At 40.6% G+C, this 25055-nt stretch overlaps 1 protein-coding gene across 3 annotated transcripts in view; it reads left to right on the plus strand.

Annotated features, from left to right (window-relative positions):
- Positions 1-1289: 1289 nt before the first annotated feature.
- RPS6KA2 (ribosomal protein S6 kinase A2) overlaps positions 1290-25055 on the plus strand; it is a 275385-nt gene continuing 251619 nt past the window's right edge. The window contains exons 1-3 of one of the 3 annotated variants that reach the window (XM_068185218.1): positions 1290-1480; positions 1596-1674; positions 4830-4874. In XM_068185218.1, coding sequence (XP_068041319.1) covers positions 1612-1674; positions 4830-4874 — 108 coding nt within the window. In that variant the 5' untranslated portion in view covers positions 1290-1480; positions 1596-1611. Of the gene's footprint in view, positions 1675-4829; positions 4875-25055 lie in introns of those variants that run through there. The other 2 variants (XM_068185217.1, XM_068185221.1) reach the window with 2 other exon arrangements.

Here is a 25055-nt window from a genome sequence, read left to right on the forward strand (position 1 = left end):
TTTGTTGTGCCTGGTCCTGACCTCACAGTTGTTGGTGCTATGAGGCTGTTTGGGAGTGCCTGTATGTCAAGTTAAAGGTAGGAACGCCTTCCCTCATGCGTTGCTGGGGAAGAAACGGGGACAGGACACCAGAGCCAGGGAGTGTGTTACAGCCAGGTACGGCAGCTCCTGACCTGTGTCTGTTATGTGATTAACATCACTCCCACTACACATTTTTGGTGAGCAGTGAGCAAAGGCAGTAATCTAGATATTTAACTGCTCAAACTGTAAAGCAGATGAAACTGCATAATTGGTGTTACAAGTTGTTACTGAAGTGTTGTCATGGATGTCAAGAAAAGTGTTCATATTCTAACACAATTAAAAGACTGAGTTCTCACAGCAGTATCTGAATGCATGGCTCTGTTTGTAGCTCTGGTCGAGGACTGATTTTTTTTTTTTTTTTTTTTTTTTTTTTTTTTTTTTTTTTCTTTATTGTGGTTGGTGAATTTGATTTTCCTAACCATGCTTAGCATTTGGACTCATGGAAAGCTTATTCGTGTTAAATAGAGTTTGGGGAAGTTGAGATGGGACTGGAGGAGGAACACTTCTCAAATGTTCCTTTATAGACTGGTAGAAGAATTTTTGTTGTTGATGAAAGCTTGTGTTGAATTTGTACAGCACTGCTTATATGGAAGCAAACTATGGCATTTTGAACATGGAACAGAAGAAAAATGTACGCAGCACATTGATCCTTCATTCCAAAATGGTTCTTTGAAGAGCAATGATTTATTGAACACTAAAACCTTTTCGTTCCTGACGAAGTTGTCCAAACAAATTAAAATGCATGTGTTGTCCTAAATTTGAGGAGAACTGAAGTCAGTATCTGCAAAAACAATGGTCTCTGGCATGTGGTGGTGGTTATGCTTAGTAAGGTTGTAATAGCTTATGAGATTTGAAGGAAAAGGAAAGGGCATGTGAATAAACAGATTTTACTACAGGCTTTGTAGTACACAGGTAAAATAGTAAAAGAAGTGATAGTCAGTTCTTTTTAGGACTGGACTAATACTGGGCTTTGTAAACCTTGTATATCCTTCTGTTAGCTGCACGCTCGTTCACGATTCCAACATTCCACGCAGTGGTTATAAACTCATTTTCCCGCCGCCTCTCCAGCCCCAATTCGGCCGCGGCGCCGCTCTCTCGCCGGCCCCGCCGGTTCCTCGGGCGCTGCGGGCGGGGCCGGGCCGGGCCGGCGGGGGGGCCGCGCTGCCGTTGCCATGGCAGCGCCCGCCGCCGCCGCAGCGTCCTCCGCAGCAACTTTCCCCCAGCTTAAAAGCGAGCCAAGGCAGTCGCGGCGGCCGAGAGGGACGGGACGGGGCGGCGAGGGTCCGTCGGCGGCTGCGGAGCGGCGGCCGCTGCCTTGTCCTGCCTCCCGCGGCTGCGGAGCGCCCGCGCCCCGCCTGCGGCTCCCCTGGGGGCAGCGCGGAGCCATTTTGCCGAGCCGGTGGGTGGAGGGTCCCGGTCCCCTTCGGCGCCGTGTCCCGGCCTCCCCGACACCTTCCCTTCTCCGCTCTCGCCGGCGGCCGACGCGCGCTCCTTGTGCTTGATCCCGTCCTCAGGCGGGAATCGCCCAGCATGCCGATCGCCCACTTGCTGGAGCTATGGAAAGGGATAGAGGTGGAGCCCATGGAGACGGAGGTGAGCGGCAGCGGGGGCGTGCGGCAGCGGCGGTGCTGCCGGTCCCCCTTTCCCGCCGGGGGAAGCACCTCGGTGCCCAAACCTCACGAAATATGGGGTGTGATGAGCATCCCTCGCCCGCTCTGCTCGCTGCTGAGGGCGGGGAGCCAGGCGAGGCTCGGGAACCTGTTGCCTCACAGGCGGAGCGAGTGGTTTGGAGCGGCAGCCGCGGAGCCCGGGCGGTGCGGGATGTTCCGTCCTGTCCTGCCCGCCCGGCGCCGGGCTCGGGTCGGAACCGTACCCCGGGGGACTGGGGTAGCTGGAAAGGAAGGAGTTTTCCAACAGATTGGAAACCCACAAAGTGGCCTGAGTCGTACTCGGGCTCACATTTAAGCATGAAGTATGTGAGCTGTAATTTGAGGCTCGAATAGGTCCATGGACCTCACTTGGGTTCTGATTACCCATTTGCCCATTACCTCTTAGCCTAAGACTGCTTTCCGTATCATACTGGAAACCTGATGCTGTGATAATTACCTGGCTGCTGTGTTACGTGTGCTCACAATTTGTCTTGCAGTGTTTTCATTGCCGGCGATCTGGGGTTATCTTGTGTCAAGAAAGGCATCATTCAAATTCAAGAAGTGTTTGGACAGTGCTCTCTCACATGGTGTGATTCTTGGGGTTGTCCTGTGCAGGAGCTGAGCTCTATAATCCTTGTGGGTACCTTCCAGCTTGGGTTATTCTATGATTTTATGGTTTTTGTACTGTAACGGGACAAGGTAGGTTCCTGAGTATTTCTGGGGCTGTTAAGCAGTGCAAAAACCCCAGAGTATTTCAGGTCAATTGTTTGTAGCACAGGATGCATATCTGTAACAGACAGGTGGTAGAAATAGATGAATGGAACCTGTGAGGTGAGGGATGTTGGTGTCTGTTTTTTAACTGCTCATCCCCTTGTTTGATTGAAATACTGTAGAAGGGTTTTGGTGAGAGGGAAAGATGGGAGTGTAACTGAGCCAGACAGGTTATGGAGAACACAAAACACTTGATTCAAAAGGAGCTGCTGAACTGCAGGAAAGGTTTCATGCTAGGTGTTAGTTTGTGCATGTAAATAATACAGCAGAATAATAATTTTACCAGCACAGATCATTCTGGAGTCCCTAGGTTAACAAGCTGTGGGGCACTTGCAAAGGTTTTAATCATGTAATTCACTTCTGAATACTGTCACTTGTTCCACTTTGTGGGATGCAAGGAATCTGAGGGTTAATAAATAGGTTATAGCTGGGAAGCTGTGTATCATTCCTGTTTTTGCTTTAGAAGTCAACTGACAGCTTGTTAAATCACTTTGACAATGAGAAGACTTGTATAGCTATATTTATGGTGAACAGTTTTCTGCTGGTCATCATAGAAATGGTATTCCCCTCCCAAGTCTACCTTTCTGTTGACTGGTATTCAAAGTGCATATGCATACCTGTTTTTATTTTTTCTTCCTCCTTTCCAAAATCAGTTCGTTTTTTGTGTGCCCAATGTTCTTTTCTTTCCGGCTCAGACAGAAAGCACTTCAGTCATTGCTTTTTCTGTTGTCAATTTCTGGGGAAAACTCCCTTAGATCACAGGGTAAATCCTGCACTAAAGCCCAATGTACATTGCCTAAGGCAACATCTTTTTGTTATATCTTTCCCTGGTAGAGAACTACTTGGACCTTTCTTTCAGACAAAACTGTGTGGATATCCTTACCAAGGATAATTGACCCATTGCAATGATAGTTAATCAGATGTGTGGGCTTGTAGATTTTGGTGGTGCTTTTTTTCCCCTTTCCTGCTTGAAAGAACAACATAGCTGAGCTACACTGTTCCATCACTTCCTGAGATTTCACTTACAAAAAGTTGAGGATTAAAGAATTGCAGGTATAAACTCCTGCAGTTTAGATAGGAACAACATATAAAACACCATTTATTGGCTCTATTTATTGCGGTCTCTAAACACGATAAAGATATGCTATAAATTTAGACCTTTTTAGATCGTGCTGTAGATAGAATTGCTGAAGTACTGTTTGCTCAAATCTAGTAAAAGCACATAGAAATTAATTTCATCTCTTATGGGCTCTTGTCCATGAAGACATTTTCAAACAGCAGAAACATTTATTCTTTAATGAGCTGAATGCAGCTCAAACACTAGTGGTTGTACTGATTCAAGAGAACTGTCATGGTCTCTGAATCTGTGTGGGATAAAATGTTTTCATGATTGTCTGCAAGTTGTTATTTTTCATGGAAGCTTTTCACAGTTAGCAGACAAGGAGGGAGACAGTTTAATTCTTTGATGCATATGGACCGCTTTTTCCTTCCCTTCCTTAATGCCAAAAACCCTTTTAAAGCATAGACATTTATGAGAGCCTGTGCATGACTCAGGTGAATGACTTGCAGATATTAAAGACAGCTTTTATAGTAAATCAATCACTTGATAAGGAAGAGTGCATCAAGGGCATGTTCTATATTATGTTTGTGTAAAGGAAGATTAGAGTGAAATACTGCTGCTTTCACCTGTTGACTCAGGAGGTCATTAATTGTGTTTGACAAGTAAGCAAGAAAATTGGGATATTTGCTGTTCTAGAATTTCTTTGAAAGTAGGCAAAGCTATTGATCCCACTCAAGCTGGATGGATAGGATAGTAAATTACAGCCTCGGAAATATTTTTCCTGAGAAAGCGTTGTGTGATCAAGTTCTATGTAACCTTTCTACCTATTTTCCAAAGGGTTCATCACTTAATGATTTTAAGTAAGCACAGCATTTAGATGGAAGCTGAGTGTTTAGAAAATTTGCTCCTGTATAAACACACATAGTCTCTCTTCCCAGTAAGAAATTATGTTCCATTTCTCTAGGGTTTTTTTTTTTTTGTTCTTTATCGAGTCTATGACAATTTTGGCTTCAACTATTCATCACCAATTTTAATAGTTCTTTAATTGTGCTTTCTTCTCTTAACATTTTATAGATCTTGGAGAAAGCAGGTCCCTATGGATTCAAAGGTTAATTTACCTATGCAAAGTGTGAAGAATTGAACCAGCCTACTATAGTAGGATAAATTGAAAGCAACTTAACTGCCTCAAACTAAATTTACTAGATCTTGGCTTTCTTGATAGTGTATATTTACAGGATTTTTCTTCTCTTTTCTCCTCTGTTTACTAGACTGTAGTGGAAGATGCTGCCCTGGATGAAGAACCCATAAAAGAGGTAAATCAGCTGATTCATGAATCACACAAATGTTAACAAATTATAATAATATCACCTTCTGTCTTCATGAAAAAAATGTCTCTGGTACCTATTCTCCACATGCTTGTAGCTGTCAAGGTACAAAGCCAACCCATTTTTGGTCTCTTATTGCAAGGTCAAGTGAGGAATAAAAAGATGCATTCAACTGGAGGTTAGGGAAGTTTATTTTACAGATACTGGCTGTGCATTTTTTCCAATAAAAAGCACACAACTTGAGGTATACAGTTTTCCTGCAGAGACCATTTTGTAATGACCTTAAAAAGAATAGCTGTCATGTTACTAAGGTTTGTGTGTTGTAAATTGTGCATGAGTTAAGTCATGCACTCTTAAATTGAAGTAATTACTGCTTGTTCCCTTGGCTGGCTCTTCACCACAATAAGACTGAGCTAACCCTTTGCTTCAAGTTAATCTGTTGTTTATATTATTGTGGCACTGTACTATCGTGCTAATTAAGACAAATCCCAACCCTACAGGAAAAGGTAAGTCTTGCCTCAGAGTGTTTAAATGCCAAATAAGTAATATGAAGATACAGAGCGGGCAAGGTCAAATCATCATTCACTATTATGATGAGCTGAGGGCAAAGCTTGTGACTGGTCCCATGTGTCAGTGGTCAGTGCTGCTGGTTTGTGTAGAGTGACCCAAGGGATGCTTGATAGATCATCAGCCATTTGCTGATGTCCAAAAGCAAAGCAGACTGAATCCCTTGAGGACTGAAGGGAGGCTGCAGAGATGTATGTCTAAGTAGCCAGCTTTTGAAGATCAACTTCCTGGTATCTCTTACTCCTTGAAATACAAAACTTACCTTTGATGTCTGGGTTTATGTGCAAGGATGTGGTTTTGGCAATTTTTACTATGTTAAAGGCATAGTTTAACCCCCTAATGATAGGAAGGAGGAAGAAATCTTAGCTTTGATCTCTGAAATGAGTGCAACTTCCAAATGGATTTTTTTCCCCTTCCAGTACCATTTCTTAAAAAGAGCAGTAAATTACTCTTTAAAAAGCTTGGGGAAGAAATTAAGTGCAGATTGCTTGGTTCATCACTTTCTTTGAGGCTATGGCTGAAGATAAAATTTCTGATTTGTGGATTTTAGGAGGACTCTTTTGTTAATACAGCCTTCATTTCCCAAATTAATTTAAACCTAGTTAATTTCCATTAGGGATGCTTCTTTTTTAAGTTTGAAATTTGGCAGAAAAGGCATGTAATAACTGCTTGTATAGAAACCTTAATCCTGTGTTCTCATTTTCTGATGTAAACATTGCAGTGTGCAATTTAATATCTGTCATGGTGTTTCTTTCTGATTTCTTTTCTCCCTTTCTCTGCTGCTGCCATGCTATTTCAGCCCTTTGCTGGCTCAGTCTGTAAGCCTCTTCCATTTTCATGGAACTTGTGTCCTGCTGTAGTGGTATTGTAAGAAAGACAGTCTACTCCTCAGGTGACTGATAGCTGTACTGTGCCCAACCCCAAAGAATTTTTTTTTTGTTGAGAGACATCGAAGAGTGACTTAAGGAGTGAATTTAAATCATGTAATGCAGTTGTTCATGCCTGCTTAAAGGATGTTTTTGTAAATTTCCTGCCTTAGGCTATGTTGGCCTCCTGATGTTTATCCCATGCTGTGTGTAGTGTGGACAAATGAGATGGTGGTAAAATGCATTGTAAAAACTGCACTTCTCATTGTTTTTTGAGATCTGATTTTCCTGTTGATGGATAACTTCTTTAAATGCCTTGGGGGCATAAATTCATGGGGTTGTTGGATAGAGCAAGTGTTCCTGAGACACATCTTGGCCTTAGAGCATTGTGTCAGCTCTGCTCTAGAATTGTCTCCCAGATTACCGAGGGTTGCTATCAGGGCTCTTTCCTAGGATGGGGAACACCCCACAGACCCTGTTTGTCCTGTCACAAAAGCAGATTAGTGGATGGAAATTTCCTTAAGAGGATTTTATACTCCTGCAGCATTTTATACTCCTCCCATCTTGTGGGATGCAGTTTTTCCTTAAGAGGTTCTTTTTGACAAAATGGCCTTTTCTTGATAGAGAAGGGTAAGTCTGACCATTTGCATTTGTTAGAGGCCCCAGCATACTTAAGGGTGATGTGTCCTGTGGTCTAGTCTAGGTCAAAGTGTTGGCATTCTATCTAAACTTCCTTGAAGGTGCAGCTGGCACCAAAATTCTTTGTCACGTTTTTCTAAAATAATATTTATATGTACAAAACAGCTCGCAGTCCTTTGAAATTACAACATTAAGAAGCTATCTTGTAACACTTATTTGAGCTGTTTTACCCTTTCAAGAGAATTTGTATCCTCTAGTTTAAATGTTGCATGGGGCTCTTGGGGAAGGTAGAGCAGATATGCAATGGAAATGCTGATACACAAACAGAATTGCCCAGCAAAACTGAAAATGGCAGTACCTAGGCTTATTTTTAACTCCTGTGTAGTTTTCAAAGACATGTGACTTCTGCTTATAGTGTGTGCACTGGTGAAAATGTGAGTAATAAAAGCGGAACATGAAGCTACATGTTGCAGGCTCTGCCACTGTCTATAGCAAGGATATGAATTTATTGGATCGTCACTGATAGATATAGTTTCTATGACTAATGGCAGTAACAGCCTGTGTGATACTTGTTAGGAACTGAAGGAAAACTGCATTAAATGATCACAATGAGGAAAACATGAAACCTGCACATCAGTGGAAATATCATATTTGTTGCTCTAGTGCTGCTGTCATCAAGGCAGTGAATGTTCAGGGCAACATAAAAAACTGATGTTTTCTATGAAAAACATAGAAAAAGAGATGTTGGAAGGTGCCTCTGGAGGTCATCTAACCCAACCTTCCCTGCCTTGCTGGAAGCAGTGTCAGTGGTGCAAAAGTGCTTGGTTCTGCATCCACTTGTGCCTTGAGTGTTCTCTACAAGCTCACTGGGACCCAGTTCTAGCATTTGATCACCTTAAGAGGAAAAGAAAATATTAATATCTAAAGTTTTCTGTGTTTTGGTTTGTGCTCACTGCCTCCTGTCACTTCACTGGAGATACCATTGCAAAGAGTCTTGTTCTGTCGTTTTTATTTTCTCTCTTTGGGTATTTATATATGTGAATAAGACACATTCTCCAGTCTTTCCTTGTCTCCTGAGTTGTCTTCTTCAGGGGCTACAATTCCAGCTTTCTCAGAATCTTTTCTGTAGGTCAGAACTGCTCTTCCATTGTTTATTTTTTTGGTGATTCACCTTCACTTGTTCCAGTATATTCATGGTTTTTTTTGTTTTTTTTTTTTTTTTTGAACAGCGTAAACCCAGAACAGGGCATCACTCAGATGTCTTAGCAGTGCTGAATGGAAGAGAGGGATCATTGCACTAGACCTGCTGGCAACACCTTCTCTAATACAGCTCAGAATGCTGTCAACTTTCTTTGCCAGCTGGCTCAATTGAGCTTCTCCACCAGGATGCCCAGGTCCTTCTCTGCAAAGATGAATTCTGGCTGTGTAGCCCCTAGCCTGTAGCATAGGGTTATTTTTCTTGAGATACAGAAGCTTTCATATTCCTTTGCCAAACTTCAGGGTAATACTGTTGGCCAGTTTCTTCAGTCAGCAGAAGTCCCTCTGAACACCACTCAACTCTCTGGTGTTACTAGCTGTTACTGCATTTTGTAACATCTGCAAACTTGTGTGTACTCTGCCCAGTCATGCAAATAATTTATGAAGATGTTAAATAATCCAGGGCCCAGTGTTGATCCCTGGGGTACGTCAGTGACTGACTCCAACAGAACTTTGTGCTGATCACAACCCTGTGGGTATTGAAGTTCAGTTTTTCATCCATCTCACTGTTCGCTTATCTGATTCAATCAGTCCTTCTACTGTTTGAGATGATGTAGGAGACAGTGTCAAAAGTCTTACTTGAAGCCTGCACCTTCATTCTTCAAAATGGTGAAGGCTGTCAGGGTGTTTAAGCACAATTTTCCTCTTCACAAATCTATGGTGACTATAGCAAATAATTTTCTTGCCATTCATATGCTTGTGAATTCTTTCTAGAGCAATTTGATTCATCACTCTTTCAGGTACTGAGGTGAAGCTGACTGGCTTGCAATTTGCTGGATCTTCCCTCTTGAAGAGAGGAACTACATCCTTTCTCACACCTCTCAGGAGCTTTTCTAATTTCCATGTGTCTTCAGAGTACTGAGAGTGGCCACACAATTATATTGGTCAGCTCCCTCAACATTAATGGATGTATCTCATCGAATCCCACATTCTTTTTGCAGGGCATGTTGTGTTTGTTTAAATGCCCCCTAGCCTGACCCTCCTTCACTAACATCAAATCCTTCTTTCCCACCTTTTTTGAGGGGCTTTGGAGTCCTAAAGGCTCAGAATTACCAGTAAAGACCATGGCAAAGAAAGTACTGGGTACCTTGGCCTTCTTGTATCTTTTGTCACCATATCTCCTTCCCTGCTGAGTAGCTGGACCAAAGGTATTCCTTTTGTTGCTGCTGGAACTACAGCAGTCCTTGTTACTCTCTACCTCTGGCACCAGATGGAATTGCACATGGGCTTTGGCTTTCCTGACACCACAACTACATGCCTAATAGTCTTCATGCTGCTCCTGGACACCTGTTTCCTTCATTTAGATTTACTTCTCTTGCATGTCTGAGGTTTTTCAGATGCCCCTTTTTCATTCATGCAGGCCTTTGGCTCCCTTTGTGTAATTTTTTTTTTCTTTTTTTTTTATTTTTGTTGGTCAAGGTGGCCAAATCCTGAGCTAGGTGGAAAGGTGATCCTTGAAAATTATCCAGCTGTCTTGTACCCCTCTTTCTGCCATGGGAGGCATCCAAGCAGGTGCCTGAAGGGAACAAAAACTGTTCTGATGAAGTCTGCAATTGTAACCTTGAGTTTTGCTTTGCCCTTTTGTCTTGGGATCTTGAGTTTCTTTTCATGATAACTGCAAGGAAAACCGCTCTGGAACTTCAGTCTTGACCAGTTCTTTCTTGTTTGTTGAGATCAGGTCCAGCAGAACCACTTCCCTTATTGGCTTGTTAATGACCTGTATCAAGAATTTGTCAATGCAGCAATCTCTTGGATTGCTTTTGATTTTCAGAAGATACGAGGGTCGATGAAGTGGGATTCTTTGAGGTTTAGGATCTGTGCATATGAGGCTTCTTCCTGTTGTCTGAAGAAGGCCTCTGCTTCTTCCTGGACAGGTTGTCTGCAGAAGGTACCTGCCACAGTGCTGAGGCACATCTGTGCCAGCGTAATGTTGAGCCACCAGCAGCAGCCTCTGTTTCAAAGGGACTGGAATCACATTCAGCTACAGAGACGATAGGGAGCGCTTCTAGGCTGTTTGTTGTCATTTTCACTAGGATTTTGTCAAAACAGCTTAACAGTGCACACCAGCACTAGAGTTGCTGGTGTATCTATTTGTCTCATGAAAAAAACAGCAGTGAACTTAAAGGAGGTCAGAACATTCTGGTTTGCCAGTAAAAGAGTTGCTTTTCTTGCAGAGTTGGAGAGCTGGTGGTTGTTTTTTCTTTTTTTTTTCCAGTAGTATCTGGTGAACTTACACTTGTCTCCCACCTCTATTAATTAAAGGTCTCATTACACCTGGTATGCAGTGTTCAATCCATTATAAAACTAGATGTATGTTGGTGATGATTTTTAATAGTAATTATAAATGACTGCACTGCAAAGGAAAAAATCTGCATCTCTGTGGTTGAGCTTGTAGGTCACAGATTAGCATGTGTATTGAGGTCTTTCAAACAGAATGACTTTATTTTTCTGCTGCTTTATGGGCTGCATTTTAGTTGTCAGGAATGATCACAGAACACGAGACATTTTTTGGTATATATGTTTATACATACACTCATAAGAAGTCTGTACCTTATTAAAAAACTTGGCCTGCAAGAGGAGCTTTTCATTTCAGGGAAAAATAAATAGGAAGCTTATTGTCAAATGAGTGGTATGGCACAAAGTGTAGAGAAATACAATTTTGTAATATGATGTAAAAAACTTTTGAGGAGGGAAGCCTGGTATGGGTTGCTAGATGACAGCAACATGTTTACTGAACATACTGGGCTTTTTGCTTCCTCCAAAAAACCAAGCAACCAAACCCAACAACATCCAAACACTCAGAATTAAGGAACCTTGTTTAAGAAAAAGGTTTGAAGTAATGGTGTTTTTTTTTTGTATCAAATAATGCTTTATAATCACAGTATGTAATTGTAAGTTTAGATATCATGCTACACACCTTTCTAAAAGAAATATTTGTAGGCATCTATCTGGGATGACTTTTTTCTCTCTATACAATTAGATGCTCAGTGAACTCAAATACAGGCCCTTACTGGAAAATTATGACCTTGCATTGATTCTTACAAAATGGCACTGGTAATGTATTTAAGAAAGAAATTACTTCTCCTTTCTATGCTCTTTGAGCATGTGGTGTAGGCAGTGTAAGCTGTTTTGCTTAAATTTTTTCATTTAAAAAAAGTAATCCCTAGTATTTAGCTCTTACGAAGGATTTGGTAGATAATAACTTGTAAATTGATTTTTAGAAACTGTTTTAATTCCCAAAATGTATTAATCTACAGTGCCTATCATCTAATACTTTTAAAAAGAGTAAATAACTGCAATTTGTTTTGGAATGAAGTTGATCAGGCAACCAACAGAATATTGGTTTCTATTTAACTCCATGAAAAATAGTGTATATTAACGTGTGTCCTTGATAAATATTAAAGGTTTTATCATTGACTTTGTGTGGCTAAAATGTGAGAGGGGACAGCTGGGGTCATGGAATAAATGAAATGTCTCCTCCTTCTCTTGCACCCCAGAGCCTGTGTTCAGAATCCCAGCAATGAAAGGGAAGCTGACAGCGCAACAGCTGTGCTACTCTTATTGAAATAGAGTTTTGTTACTTCTGATTCCTTGTAAATTGGTTTCTTGTTGTCACTGTCTCAACTGAATTAAGGCAGACCTAGGGGAGATATCAATATAAAAGGAAAGCCTATTATTTTTCCACTTTTTTCTTTCTCTGTCCCCTTGTATGTTTCATAAAGCAATTAGAGACACAGAAAACTTCCAGTTTCGTCAGTAACCAGGGTGTAGAAAAACTTATCACATTATCTGAAAGACTTGTGACATTTGAACTTAAACATAAGTTTAGCAACATATTTATATATAATATCCCATTCATATTACACTTTTTGGTTCTAGCTGTTATTGCCCCATCAGTGTTACTGTTTTGAATTACTGCTTTCAGGCAGTGTGCTGTTGTGGCTCTGATGCGTTAGAGAGAAGATAACAGCACTTTAAAAGAACTTCTTCAAAACCCTTTTCAGGAGTTTTCAATCCCTCTGGCTCTCTGCAGCCTTTGCTAAATGCTGCTGTCTGTGGTGAATGGCAACCTTCATTGAAACTATTTTCTCTGTGGCTAAAGGGTGACGGATTCTGTTTCTCACAAACCTTAGTCTTTCAGAAGCAAAAATGAACTGTCTCTGTATCTACTGAGACCCTAAAGGATGGGTTTTTAGCTGGTAGAGAAAGTCACTGACAATTATAGTTGGCAGCAGAGCTACCTTTGAGAAAACAGGTGATGCTCCCTCCTATTGAAGTGTAACTTCTACATGTGTTTGCCTTGATCATCTTGAACCTTTATTGAATCAGGACCTTGATGTGATGGTGATTTCTTCTCTGTTCCTGATACTCCAGGAAGTGCTGATGCATTGGGGTGGTGCAACCTGCAGAGTTCAGGGACAATGCGGGGGGGGGGTGTGGGTTTTGTTGGTGTGTTTTGTCATGTGTTGGATTTTTAAGCTTACAGTGTTTAGCAATGGAACAAACAGCTAAGCAAGCAAATATTTTTTGCTAAGTGGTCACGAAAATGGCCAATTCTGATTTAATCAATTAGGCAGGCACATGGATGCACAGAAAATATACTGTATTTGGAAACTTTTAACATAAATGTTGCAGACTGGAGTGCAGTGGTCACAACTGAGTAAATGTCATGCTGAATAGGGAAAAGAGGTTCTGACAGTATTTGCAAGATGTAAAATGCTTCATGGAATTAGGCTGCTTGATTTTGAACAAGGGTTATTACTTAAGACAAATGAAAGTTCATCTGGGGAAAACTATTCCCTCATAAAATAATCTTATACCGTAATGGCTGTTGGTCCCCAAGAGCATGCTGGCTGTGAGTGAATTGTGTCATCAGGAGAGATGAGTCACTTGGCAGTCCCTAGAGTCAAGGATAAATTGTTTCTCTGATGAGTATGGTGCCTCCTAGAGAGATGTGTTATTTAAAATAGAAACAAACTACAATTTACATGCAGATGGTTACAACTTTAGGGTGAAAAAAATAAATTTTTCTTTATTTCAATGAATTTGTAATTCATTTTACAATTGTTTTGCCTTTTTTTCCCCTACTAGATTGCTCTAATTTTCTTGCTCACTCTGTGGTTTGTTCTTTCCTTAGAACATAGTGTTTTGTATTGAAATAAGACTTATTTCTTTGAATCTTCTACTCTTCTTTCCTGCTACTTCCAAGGTTAATAAATAACTTTCACCATAAGGAAAAGTAATGTGACAAAGAAGCAAGATGGGCACTGTTATTTTGGAAGAAAGTCTTCCTCTGAATGCTTTCTTCCAAAGATTTGATAGGAAAAATCAGAAGGTAGCTCTAAATTGAAAAAAAAAATCAAATGGGCATGGTTAGATACAGAGAATTATGTTGTTATCGGAGGTATTTAGCTTCTGTTTCTAGGTAGTTATGTGCTTCATGCTGTAGTTTATTTTTTTCAAGACTTGACTACTTTTCCCTGCTGACTAGAAAGGGAGCTTTTGGTAATAAATTAGTCTGGCTTAATTTTGAATGACAAATTAATTACACTTGCACAAGTTTAGTGTTTATAAAATGTGTGATCAGTACTCAGGCATGCTTATTGTACTCAGGGTTTCACAAAGATTATATTGACATTTAGAAGTGGCATGTGAAGTAATCAGAGCAGCAACAAAACCAACACTGCATAAGTTTTGGAAGTCAAGAAGGAAGGCAAATTACCTCTTCTCAAGCACTTGGATGCTTAAAACTACCAGATGCTTTGTCTTATTCAGCCAGTTATTTCTGAGAGGTGGCCACAAAAGTCACATTGTGTATCACCTCTGTGGAAGAGGGCTGCTTCAGGAAAGTGTGGGGCTGAATATAAAGACCGGATGTCTAGGGTTGCAGGTGGGTGTTTTTACAATACTGTGTCTCTGAAGTTAACTGCAAGTTCCCAGCTGTTCAAAACTTTGATCCAGCATCTATGTAGAATTCCTGGTACATCTAAGTTTCTTGAAGTGTAGGTATCGTGATCAAATGACCTCTTTGTAATTACACAAGGTAGAAACCTGAAGTCTTCCAAAAATTTCAGTTTTGGATGTGAGGAGTTTTGTAAATGACAAATTCTGCCCCTGCTCAGACTTGTCTCATCAAAAGTGGATATGGATTTCTTGATTGCTATTTTCTTTTCAGTTCATTTCTCAATTTAATTCAGGTGAAAATGTAATATAAATATTTAACAATACCTCTTATGGAAGCAAACATTGCAAACAGAACAGTGAGCAGTATGGTACTGTTAAAGCAGATATACTCTTGTACATGAGACCTGTTATTTGAGTGGATTGCTTCCTGGTTTGTGCTATTAATCATGCATGTTTAGTTGGTATAACCTCCTGCATTTTCCTATAAAAAGTCTTCTATTATGATGAACAGTCTTGAGAGACTTTTTGCACAGTATATATTACAGCAGCTTTTAATGTGTTTAGCTTTCTTAAAAAAGAAATAAAGCAAAGGATTGTGAGTCACCCTTCCTATAAAGGAAGCTGTTACAACAGAATTAAACTGCATAAGTAATGTTTTGGTTATGTCAAAGAGCCACCTCTGAGTGTCTGTCATCTGAAAATTGTTTCTGAAATCCTGCTTGAAATGCTGCAGCAGTGGTCTTGAAGGCTACTCTGAGCACTCTGCACAGCTGAATAGGGAGAGCATGGTGAGAGAGGTGTTATTTATTTATGATTTCAGTTAAAGTCGTTGAAATGCTTGGTCTCTTCATTTCTTTCAACTCAATTTGGGAAGCTCCTTAGAAAGGGCAATGTAGCAGTAGAAGGAGGGCTGACTTCTCTTCCTAAAATAAAAACTAAAGCAAGGGAATGCTTATTGAATCCTAGTTTCCTAACTGCAGTATTCCTGACTGCACCTGACAAAACAGGGCTCTGAGGTGAGGTCTGCTTGGAGCCTGTTCTGCAGCAGCACTGCAGAGAAGCTGTTTACAGAGGTGGAGATGATGGGTTTTTTCCAGAGGAAGTTTTCCTAGGGCAGCATCTTTTGGGCTGTCCTGCTTGTCAGAAGGAGCCTTGGTCCCTTGGCTCTGTGGCTGCCAAGAAAGGGCTGGGCCCTATCCCAGCAGGGCTGTGTGCTAGGTAGCTTGATACACACAGGTGTTCTTAGGAGCTCCTTCTCAAATAACTAAGTTCTCCACAGATGCCTAAAGTGGTCTCTTGTCCTGTTAGTAGCCAAATACTTGAAGTGACAAACCTGAATGCCTAAGCCAGGTATGTATAATGCTGTTAACTTTTAGGAGAAAACTGAAGAATCCTTCATTCTCACTTCAAACTCATTTATTTGAAATTTGTTAGGCTGTAGATTTGATGCATAGGGCACACCTGACCCAAAGAATAGTCAGAAGATCTGTCAAGGTAGGAGTTTTGTGGTGTGTGTCTGCATTTATTTCTATATCTGATTGGTTTATTCTCTTGAATTTCCTGCTGTTGGTTTTTCCTAGCCTGGCATAAAGTTTTATCACACTTCAGGGAGAGGAAGGTAGCCCTGAAGCTCCAAAGTATGCATCTGGTTTCACAGAGAGATTTCCTCTGGAAATAGTGTATGAGAAGCAAACTTACTGCAGATATTAATATGTTTCTGTGGGCGACAGTCTTGTTGAGTGAAAGGAAGAGCCATGTAGCTCAGAGATCTGAATGGTATTTGTCAGTTTGCAGTCTGTAGTTTGTTTACTTCTGTATACAGACAAGATAAGTGATCAAATCCTACAAACATCTGATTCCAGTATCCAACAAATATATAAGCAGTAAAGCACAATATTAAATAATTATGACTTGATATCCAGGCTTGATGCATGTCTTGTTCAACATTGTTGTGGAGGTAAAGGTGAAGGAAAAGGTATAAGAAGGTTCCCCGCTTACTTAATGGTTTGAATCAGGCTTGATTTAGGGTTGCATGAAGAGTTTTGCTATCTGATAGCTCAGTGTTGGTAGCCATGGTGAGGAGTTCAGCAATGTTCAGATTAATAGTGTGGGAATGGTTGAAGAATTAATCTTTCCTTCTACAGGGTAGGTGTTGCCACCTGAAGCCTCAAGTGCATTAGTGGGACTGGTCTTGAAAGTCAGTACAACCTCTGCCACAAGTATGTCTCCTCTGAGCTACGTGTTTAACACCAGTGCCCTTTGACTAGGGGAGGGCAGTAACTGCATCTGGCAGGATGTTTTTTAATGGAAGCGAATCCAAGCATGCCTGTGAAAGACCTAATCTACTGCTGTACTGGGGACCTCATCTTCTTGCACCTCTGTTCTGCAGAATGTGTGCCCTCAGCTGTACAGCTTTCTGCTGACTGAAATGGTAACAGTGACATTTTGTTGTGTGAAGATTGTTTTTGTCCCCTTGTCTAACATGGTAAGCTAGTCATTCTGCAGGCCAGGATGTTGAGGATGGAGAGGCATACACTAATAGCACTGCAGGTGTGTGAGAATTTAATTATAAACTGCTGTACATATTTCATATTGTAAGAGTGCAAAGGACAATGACTGTGTTTTACTTGGGTTTCCTTGCAGCCATCTAGTGGTGTGTATGGTTTTTTTCCCATGTGCTACTGCTCTACTTTTTTTTAAAAGGCATGATGGAGGCTGATTTATAGCACATCTAATGTATGTTCTGTGGATCCTTCCAAACTAAATGTCTATTGTACATTTTTCTGTGGTCTTGTGGGACCTCAGAGCTCTCTTCTGTGTTCTTATTTACTTTAGCTCATTGCTGTCAGCAGTGGGAGTAGGCAACCTGTGGGCGACAGGATAACACATATATGTGCATAATGATTTTTATTTTAGCATCAGGGCTATTTCGTGCAAGTTTGAGCTCTTTTACTAGTAGTCTATCTCAATAAAGGAGCTCAGGATACTGCAGTGTATAATAGGTAACAGCATGGTAACCACTGAGCACATGCAGTGGTGTGCACAATGATGACACAAAACTTGTGCTAATAACACCATTACCACTGTCTCTTTGCCTTCTTCCAACAAAGGATGGAACATCGAGGATGTCTTTCTTTGTAGAAGACACAGAATGGGAGAGTAGTAGATCAGTGTTGCAGGGTCATCTGGCAGCACAGAGAGGATTAGCAGAGAGCTTGATGTCAGTGCCTCAGCAGTGACTGGCTGGTGCAGCCTCTGGGCTTCGAGTCAAGGAAGTTCCCTCCTGCCTCCCCCTGCTTCCTATCTGTGCTATGATGGCCTATGAAGTGAGGAGTATCCTCCTGGATCTCTGCTTCAGCAAGTCATTGTTCAGCTCTAGAAGTAAGCAGTTTGAGTTTGCTCCTGTGATCTAGCTTCCATGATTCATACTCCTGCTTGCCAACTGGAGTTAGTGTAAGGCTTAATTAAATGTGTAAAACATTTTGAACTTAGTGAGTCATTTTCCTGAAATATGCTGCATGTAGTTGGCAGACTTGCCCGCCTTTTTGGTTCTCAGAGCCAGCTTTGAATAAAGAATTGACTTTGAGCAGGTGAAGTATTTGGTGTTCATACTGTCAGCCTTGAAGCATCTGTGTAAAAAGAAGAATAACTTAAAAATGCTCAAGATGAACAGATGTATACTTAGCATGCAAATGAAGAACATGGTTTTTTTTGTTTGCTTTGTGTTACAAAATTTGAAAACCCCAGAGGCTTTGATGTCTGGGTAAAGCTTATACAATCCTTTTGATGAAGAAGCTAGGCTGAATCCAGGTCTTGTCCCTGGAGTCCTCCAGGTTTCTGTATTTGAAACAGGAATTGAAAAATTGATCTTCCTTCCTGACAGGTAAGCAAGAGTTCTCATGCACATTAGATGATCAGCCAGGAGTCTCTGACATTGTTATACCTGGATTCTCATTTTGACTTCTCGAACTCTTTGGTTTTGCAGTAAGCTCATTTGTAAATGTAGCTTTGTGAATATTTTCAGATGTAACTGTCAAGGAATAAAAAACTTTCTGGAATGTCTGAATTGGGAGAAAAGAGATTTTAAGTTCAGCTTCTTCATGGAATAACTGTTTATCTCTTTACATGATGAGTCACTGTTGTGTCTGATTAGATCAGTACAAAATTACCCTTCTTTAGTCTTATTCTTGCAGGTTTTGCCCAGTCCTACTTTTTTTTTTTTTTTTTTTTTTTTTTTTTTTTTTTTAAACTATTCTCCTAAGTTGCTCTATCAGCTTTGGGGGAAAATTTGACCAAGCTTCTTTGAAAAGCCTGTAATACGCATATAGTTCCAAATCCTATAGACTGGAACATACTGGGGGGACCTGAGCTTTTAATATTTAACTTTTCTAATAGTATAGATGCTAATTAATGGTACACTGGGCTCTGATTGCAGGTACAGAGTGGTTTGGTATGGCAACTCATTGCTTCTCTTGCCCATGAAATGCTTTATCTTGAAACCAGGGTTCACTTTCTGGAATGTCTAGAGCTATGGGAAGTTCTTGCTGCAGGTTTGAAGTGATGACTCCATCAGTTTGCCAGGTTTGGTGCTGTGACTGTGGTGGTTCTGGGAAGGTGGTGTAAGGGCATCAGCACAGCATATTTTAAACTGACTCTTAACTCCCACCTGCTGTGCCTGGAGTTGAAGGTCTCCGGGCTATTGCAGAGTGGGTTGAAGCAGGTTAAAAACCAGTAATGCCATGTTGCTTTTATGCTGTTTAGTGTGGTTTTTATGATTGTGTGGGGTTTTTGTTATTTTTGGGGTGTGTGTGTAGTTTTGTTTTTTTAGAGGGGGATGGGTTTGGTGTTTTGTGGCTTTTTTAAGTAGCCTGTATCTGGTACCTGTTCTCTAAATATTACTACCAATCTTTGCCTTCAAGGCATTACAGCTCTTTCATTGTATTACTAAGTATCTTGGTGGCATTTAAAAGTGCATTGCAAGCATAGTTACAGGCAACAAGTGGCAAAACAACTGTTACCATCTGGTTGGTGGCTTAAATGACTGTGATTATCAGAGAACACTTTGTGAGCTTTCTTTTCCACTGGCTTTTCTTATGACTCAATTATAAATGTTGGGTACAGGTGCTTCTGGAAACTTATTCTTTGCTGTATATGTTCAAGGAGAAAACTTGTCACTCTACAGGGCCTCCTCTTAAATTTAATATTTTGTGCCTGGCATAGCATTCCTTACACTTGCTGAAAGTCTTGGATTTCAGTTAGACTGCTAAAAAGCCAACTATATGCTTACTTACATGTTACTGACCGGCAAGAAAAGCATGTGTGCAGACCAAATGCTTCTAATGTACTTGTGAGGCTGATTTTAGCAGATAATTTTCTCCTTGAGAAGAAATACAGATTCTCAGCTGTACAGCTTGAATGAGGTGAGGTCCTGGGAGATAAGTGGATCATTAAAATACTGTTTTGCCTAGCTTGTTCCTTCTGGGTGTTTTTTATTCTTTAACTAATGTGGATGGACCCTGCGTGAAGAGTTGGAAGAGCTGCTTTTTATGAGATGAAACAGCTCTGGATTCCTGGCTGACAGCTGGGGGAAGCATTTAATGGCACAATAAGTGCTGTATGAGGCAGATGCTGACAGCATGAGAAGCAGAATAAGTCTCTAGCTGTCTGGAAATAATGGCTTGTGCAATTCTGAGCAGGAAATCTACTTGGATTAGGGTGTTTCTTTCATAATAACAAAAAAAATCCTGGAGGATGGGGGAGCACCTGAAAATCCTCTTCAGCAAAGAATACAAGTGCTGAATGCCTTCCCTGTGGTATCTGCAGGGTGATTAGTCTGCACCTCTATCTGCAGCTGACAGGGAAATCGGACTTTTTATCACAGTGAATGGAGAAATCCTCTGAGATTTGTGATTTTGATTTATTTTTTGCCAGAGTATCTGGAGATGTATTGGAAAAATTGGGAGAACTCTTCCTGCACTGTTTCTTTTAGCTGTTATTTCTTTGGGAGTTATACTTAGGCGTCATGCAATGTCCAGATATACTGTTGATCACTTGAATTTAGGGTCACAAACTTGTATTGTTAACTGTCTTTCACCTCTCTGTAAAAATAAAAGGAATTTAATATTGTCTAGTAGAACTGATTTTTTTTTTTCTGTTAGGCTTTCCACAGATGGGCAAGATAAATGTTTTCAGAAAATATAATGGAAACTGGAGTTTGACCTGTCTTGTGACTGTGTAGCTTAAAGATAAGAAATAATGCAAGATTAGCTTATTGGGGATGGGACTGCATAGTGTTTTGTTCACAAATCTCCTTGCTTATGTTGTCATCAACACCAAACTCCCCTTTAACCCTGTATCTGGCATAGGGTCTGTTTCTGGGCCTGAATAGCAGATTTTTCTGATGAAACTCCTGTCTGAAGACTGCATGCTGCAGCTTTTTAAGGGAGAGATAGTTGTCCTCTCTGTGAGGAAAGGAGACTTGCCTTGGGGCCCAAAGTTTGACAAGGAAACTTCAAGAATAGTTTTTTTCCCCTCCCGGTATTGTCCTTATGAATTAGGAAAAAGTAAAGAGTTTGGTATGCTGTTCATGGCGGGTCAGGTGACTGCTGATCTGGGCACCCAAATCTACCTGCACATTGTGTATGGCAAGTTATTGTGATCAAATGATCTATTCAAGACTGAAATGAGTAACCTAAGAGTTTCTTTCTGAAACATTTTTGCTTCATATATAGCAGTATAAATACTAGACTAAATCAGAGAAATAGAAGTGAAAGATCTTGCTGTGTGACTGTTCCAGTTCTTACAACAAAGCCAGTGTGTGAGACCAGAATCAACTATCCTCATAGCTTGAAGACATGGAATGAGCATAACTCCTTCCCCAGGTGAGTGTCTTGAGGAGACTGACTGCCCTTTTCTGCTACAGTCTGTGTGAATTAGCAGAAATATCCAGTGACTGAAGATGGTGCCAGCTCTATGCAAGGGATTAAATAATTTTCATTGCATTGCTGTGGCACAACATGAAATTTCACAGGCTTGCCAGAACTTAGTGTTCTGATGGGTAGATGTGAATTTTGCTTAAGGAAAGCAGAGATTTTGGTTTGAGTATCACCCTAATGACGTGAATTCAGACATACTCAGGTCAATGACCTTTTTAGCATAACGTGGTACTTGGAAACATTCATAGGCAAAAGGGCCAAATGAAGTGCCTGCTGGGCCCCTCTGCCTGTGGTTTAGGAATTGTTGCCTCTCCTGTTCTGTGTCTATATTAGTCACAAACACTTTAAGTAACTGGGTTGTGGGTTTGGGTTTTTTTTTTTTTTTTTTTTTTTGTGGGTGTGAGGTGGAAATGACTCAGGTACACTGTGTGCACTTTGTGTCTTTTATCTGAATACATGAATCTTGTAAAGTGCACACTGAAATAATTTCAAATAACATGATGTGCATTTCCTACCAGGTGCTGCTCTGCAGCTGGTTGTGATACTTCTGCAGCTGTGGGACAGAAAGTTTCAGTGTCAGAAGTAGATATGTGATGACAGCATTGAGCTTTAGCTAATGAGTATGTACTCTCTGTGTAGCCCCTAACCCATACTACTTAGGATATACTGCAACATTTTTTTGAACTAGCTAGACTGAAGCTGGCAAACAAACTGCAATCCCATCTCCTGAGTGGAGTGGGGACATGACTACATGATATGACGTGACAAGACCGTCCCAGCTCTCCAAGAACACATTTTAAAGACAAAGCATGTTGTTTGTTAATATTTGTCCATGAGAACAGAAAGCTGGTTTTATTCTTGTTCTCTGACCACTATGCAAGCTTGACCCTTAGTAATCTAGAAGGAAAATGCAGTGCTTTGGGAATACCTGTTCACTGTAAGCCTACATGCCTGCACCCGGACATACTGGGGCAGGACTGACACCTAGTGTGGGCTGGGTAGAACTGAACATTCAGCTCATGAAGCTACTGCAAAGCTCAATGAAATTTACTTTAAGCTTTGGATGTCACAAAGCTTTTGATATGTAAGTTTTCAGTTTGGACATCTGAGAGCTCATCTTTCCAGCTGCTAGCAGAGATGCTGCTGTAGTGAGGAACCTTGGCAGCTGGAAGGTGTGGTCCTGTTTTTACCTGACCTCCTTTCTCAGCTGGCTGTTTTTAGGCCATCAGACACATTTCTGCATTATGTAAGACAGTCATTCACTGTATTTTCTACAGATAGAACTGCCTCAGTCATATTACTGTCATACTTCAGGCATTGAAAATTGTGCCTATACTGCTGGCATTAATGCAATACTGTGCCTTTTAATAAGTGGTAACTCTTGAGTGTCTTACCCTCTTGAAGAAAAGAGAACAGGTCTTGGAAGGTTGAAACAAATCCAAAAAGCAGGGTGAAACTTAACCATGGCAGTTATGTATTTCTAATATTGAACTTAAGCTGCTCCAAAGCTTCCAGATAATTTTTTTCATTTTTTCATATCTATGTTTTGAACTGCTGTGATGCGCCTTGTATCGTCACACCATAATAAACTGGATGTAGTGTAACTCTGTTGCAGATGGTAACGCAGAGTTTTGTCGTAAAGAGCAACTATCATAGGTGTAATTATTTACTTTTTTCTAGCAAGATTTTAATTCTCTGGGTATACACACCCCAACCAAGTATTCAAAGACAGATATCCCTTGCTCCAGGTCCTACCTCTGAAACATGCCCCAGCTTATAATTATCTCATTTCTGCCACAGAGTCTGAGTGAAATCTGACTTTAGACTGACTTTTTTTGAGTATGTAGTTCATCTATGTTGCCTTGTTAGTGCTTGCTTCCAACCCAAGTGAAGTTATCAATGTGGATTTTAGCCTGTTTCCTCCTTGCTCTTGCTTTGAACAGTGAAGAAGGATAATTCTGTTTCTTAAAATCATAGTCTGTTATTTCAGTGGAAGGCTCAAGGGAAGATGCTGGTTGTTTCTTAACCAAATAAGAAAGCACACTTTCAACTCTGGTATTAGGAACACCATCACAGCAATGTTGCAGTCCATGGTAACTGTGGTGCGACACAGCGATCTGGCAGGGAGACTGGCCCCCTGGGTAGCCTGAGTACAGCCGTAGTTTAACTTTGACAGGGTTGGCATGCAATTTGGGATGCTGTGATGGCAGACATGTTAGTCCCAGTGTCATAGACCTCAGTTCAGGTCAATGGAAAGCCGACCTGAAAACAGGCATTTTGATATTTGTGGAATATGCATTCATTTTAAATCTTTAAATTCCTTAGTCTTGTTAATTGCATCATTTAATTCTGCTTGTGAGCTCTATAGCACTTTATTTTAAGGAGCAGCAGCAGTGCCACGAAGGGTAGCTTTTTATGACATTCTGAACGTTTGTTTCCATGAGATGGGTCCCTCAGGAAGAAATGCACTAGGAAGGAGGGACTGACCAGCTCATCTTGTACTTGGCTACCTCTGCCAACAAGCCATCTCAAATGCCACTATTTGGCATTACAGCAATGCCATTTCGCATTGCAAATGCCACTATCTAGCATTGCAGCCACTATTTGGCATTGCAAAGGTGCAAGCAAGAGCCTTTCTTTGCACTGCAAGCTATAACCTATAACCAGCTCAAGGGAATGAGGAAGTTTTGTGAAGCTTGCAGTAACTTCATCCAACAGCAGAGGTCTGTCTTGTTTGGGAAAAGGGTTTTTATCAGTTAAGAATGAATCATTGTATGAGAATTTGGGTAGCTTTTCAGTGGTTTTTAGGGTGGAGTTTTCTTTGTGTTTCTTTGAATACTAATTTAAAGTTTTTTTAATTATAAGAACTGACCTAAAAGTGCAGTGTGCAGTTAAGTGAATAGCATGTGCAGTAGCTGGCGAACTCTGGCAATCAATGAGCTGGTGTGAGAAAAGCTGTAACTGGAATATGAAGCCCGTGCCCCCTCCCCAGGCCCAGCATTGACAACAGAGATACAAACTGCTGGCAGTTTTTTGGGAGTGTGGGAAGTGGTATTTCAGAGGTAAGGAAGTGAGCTTGCAATTTTCAAGTCAGAAGTGAATTCCTTTCTAGAAAATTTGCTTTAGCCAAACCCCAGATATTTGGCTTCAGATAGGCACAAGTGGATGAAAGTTCATGGCTAATATTAGACAGGAATTGTTACAGCAGATGAAGGTAGGTTTTTTTTTTTATTCTAATGTTAGCTCATAAAACTACAAAGCTTCTGCCAGAATTTGTCTTTCAACATGAATCACCTCCAAGTGTTCTCCATATCAAATTATCTTTTACATCTTTGAATGGAGGGATTCTGTACAGTCTAGAAATGGCTTCACAAGATCCCAAAAGCACAGGTCTCTAGTGTGGGTTTTCTGTTACTTAACTCAAACCATCTCTAGTTCATCATTATCTATTAAGGCATGCAGTATTTTCTTTAGCCATTTGCTGGTACTGTTCTGGAATTATATTTTCCTTTACATTGTGGTGCTGTTTTCATCGAGCTATTGGAAGCTTATGTTTGATTTTGCTAAAGTTGTATGACTTCAACCCAAACACATAATTTGCCATTTATGAGTCAGAACTATGATAATTTCTGCAAATCATCCTGTAAAGCATCCTACAGCTTGGCTAACTACACAACCTACAGATGGTCCTCTTGTTCCCTCTGTCCAAACTTAATTCAAGTTTGCTGTTAATCAATATAAATTTCAAAATCCTGTTTCCTTATTCCTTTGCAATTTTGTAGATAAGAATTTGAGAGGCAATTGAATGACTTTCTTGCATTACAAAACAAATTTGTAATGGTAGTTCTTTGGGTACTTGTTCATATAGAAATTTTGAAAGGTAAACACAGTGTAAAATGCTGCATAAATTCAGTTAGAAAATACATCACATTTAGTGGGAGGTTATTCAGTGAAAATACAGTCCTGCATTTGCTAATCCTTAATTTAGGCAACTGCAAGGT

The sequence above is a fragment of the Anomalospiza imberbis genome, chromosome 3 (assembly GCF_031753505.1).
Source record: "Anomalospiza imberbis isolate Cuckoo-Finch-1a 21T00152 chromosome 3, ASM3175350v1, whole genome shotgun sequence".
Lineage (NCBI taxonomy): Eukaryota > Metazoa > Chordata > Aves > Passeriformes > Viduidae > Anomalospiza > Anomalospiza imberbis.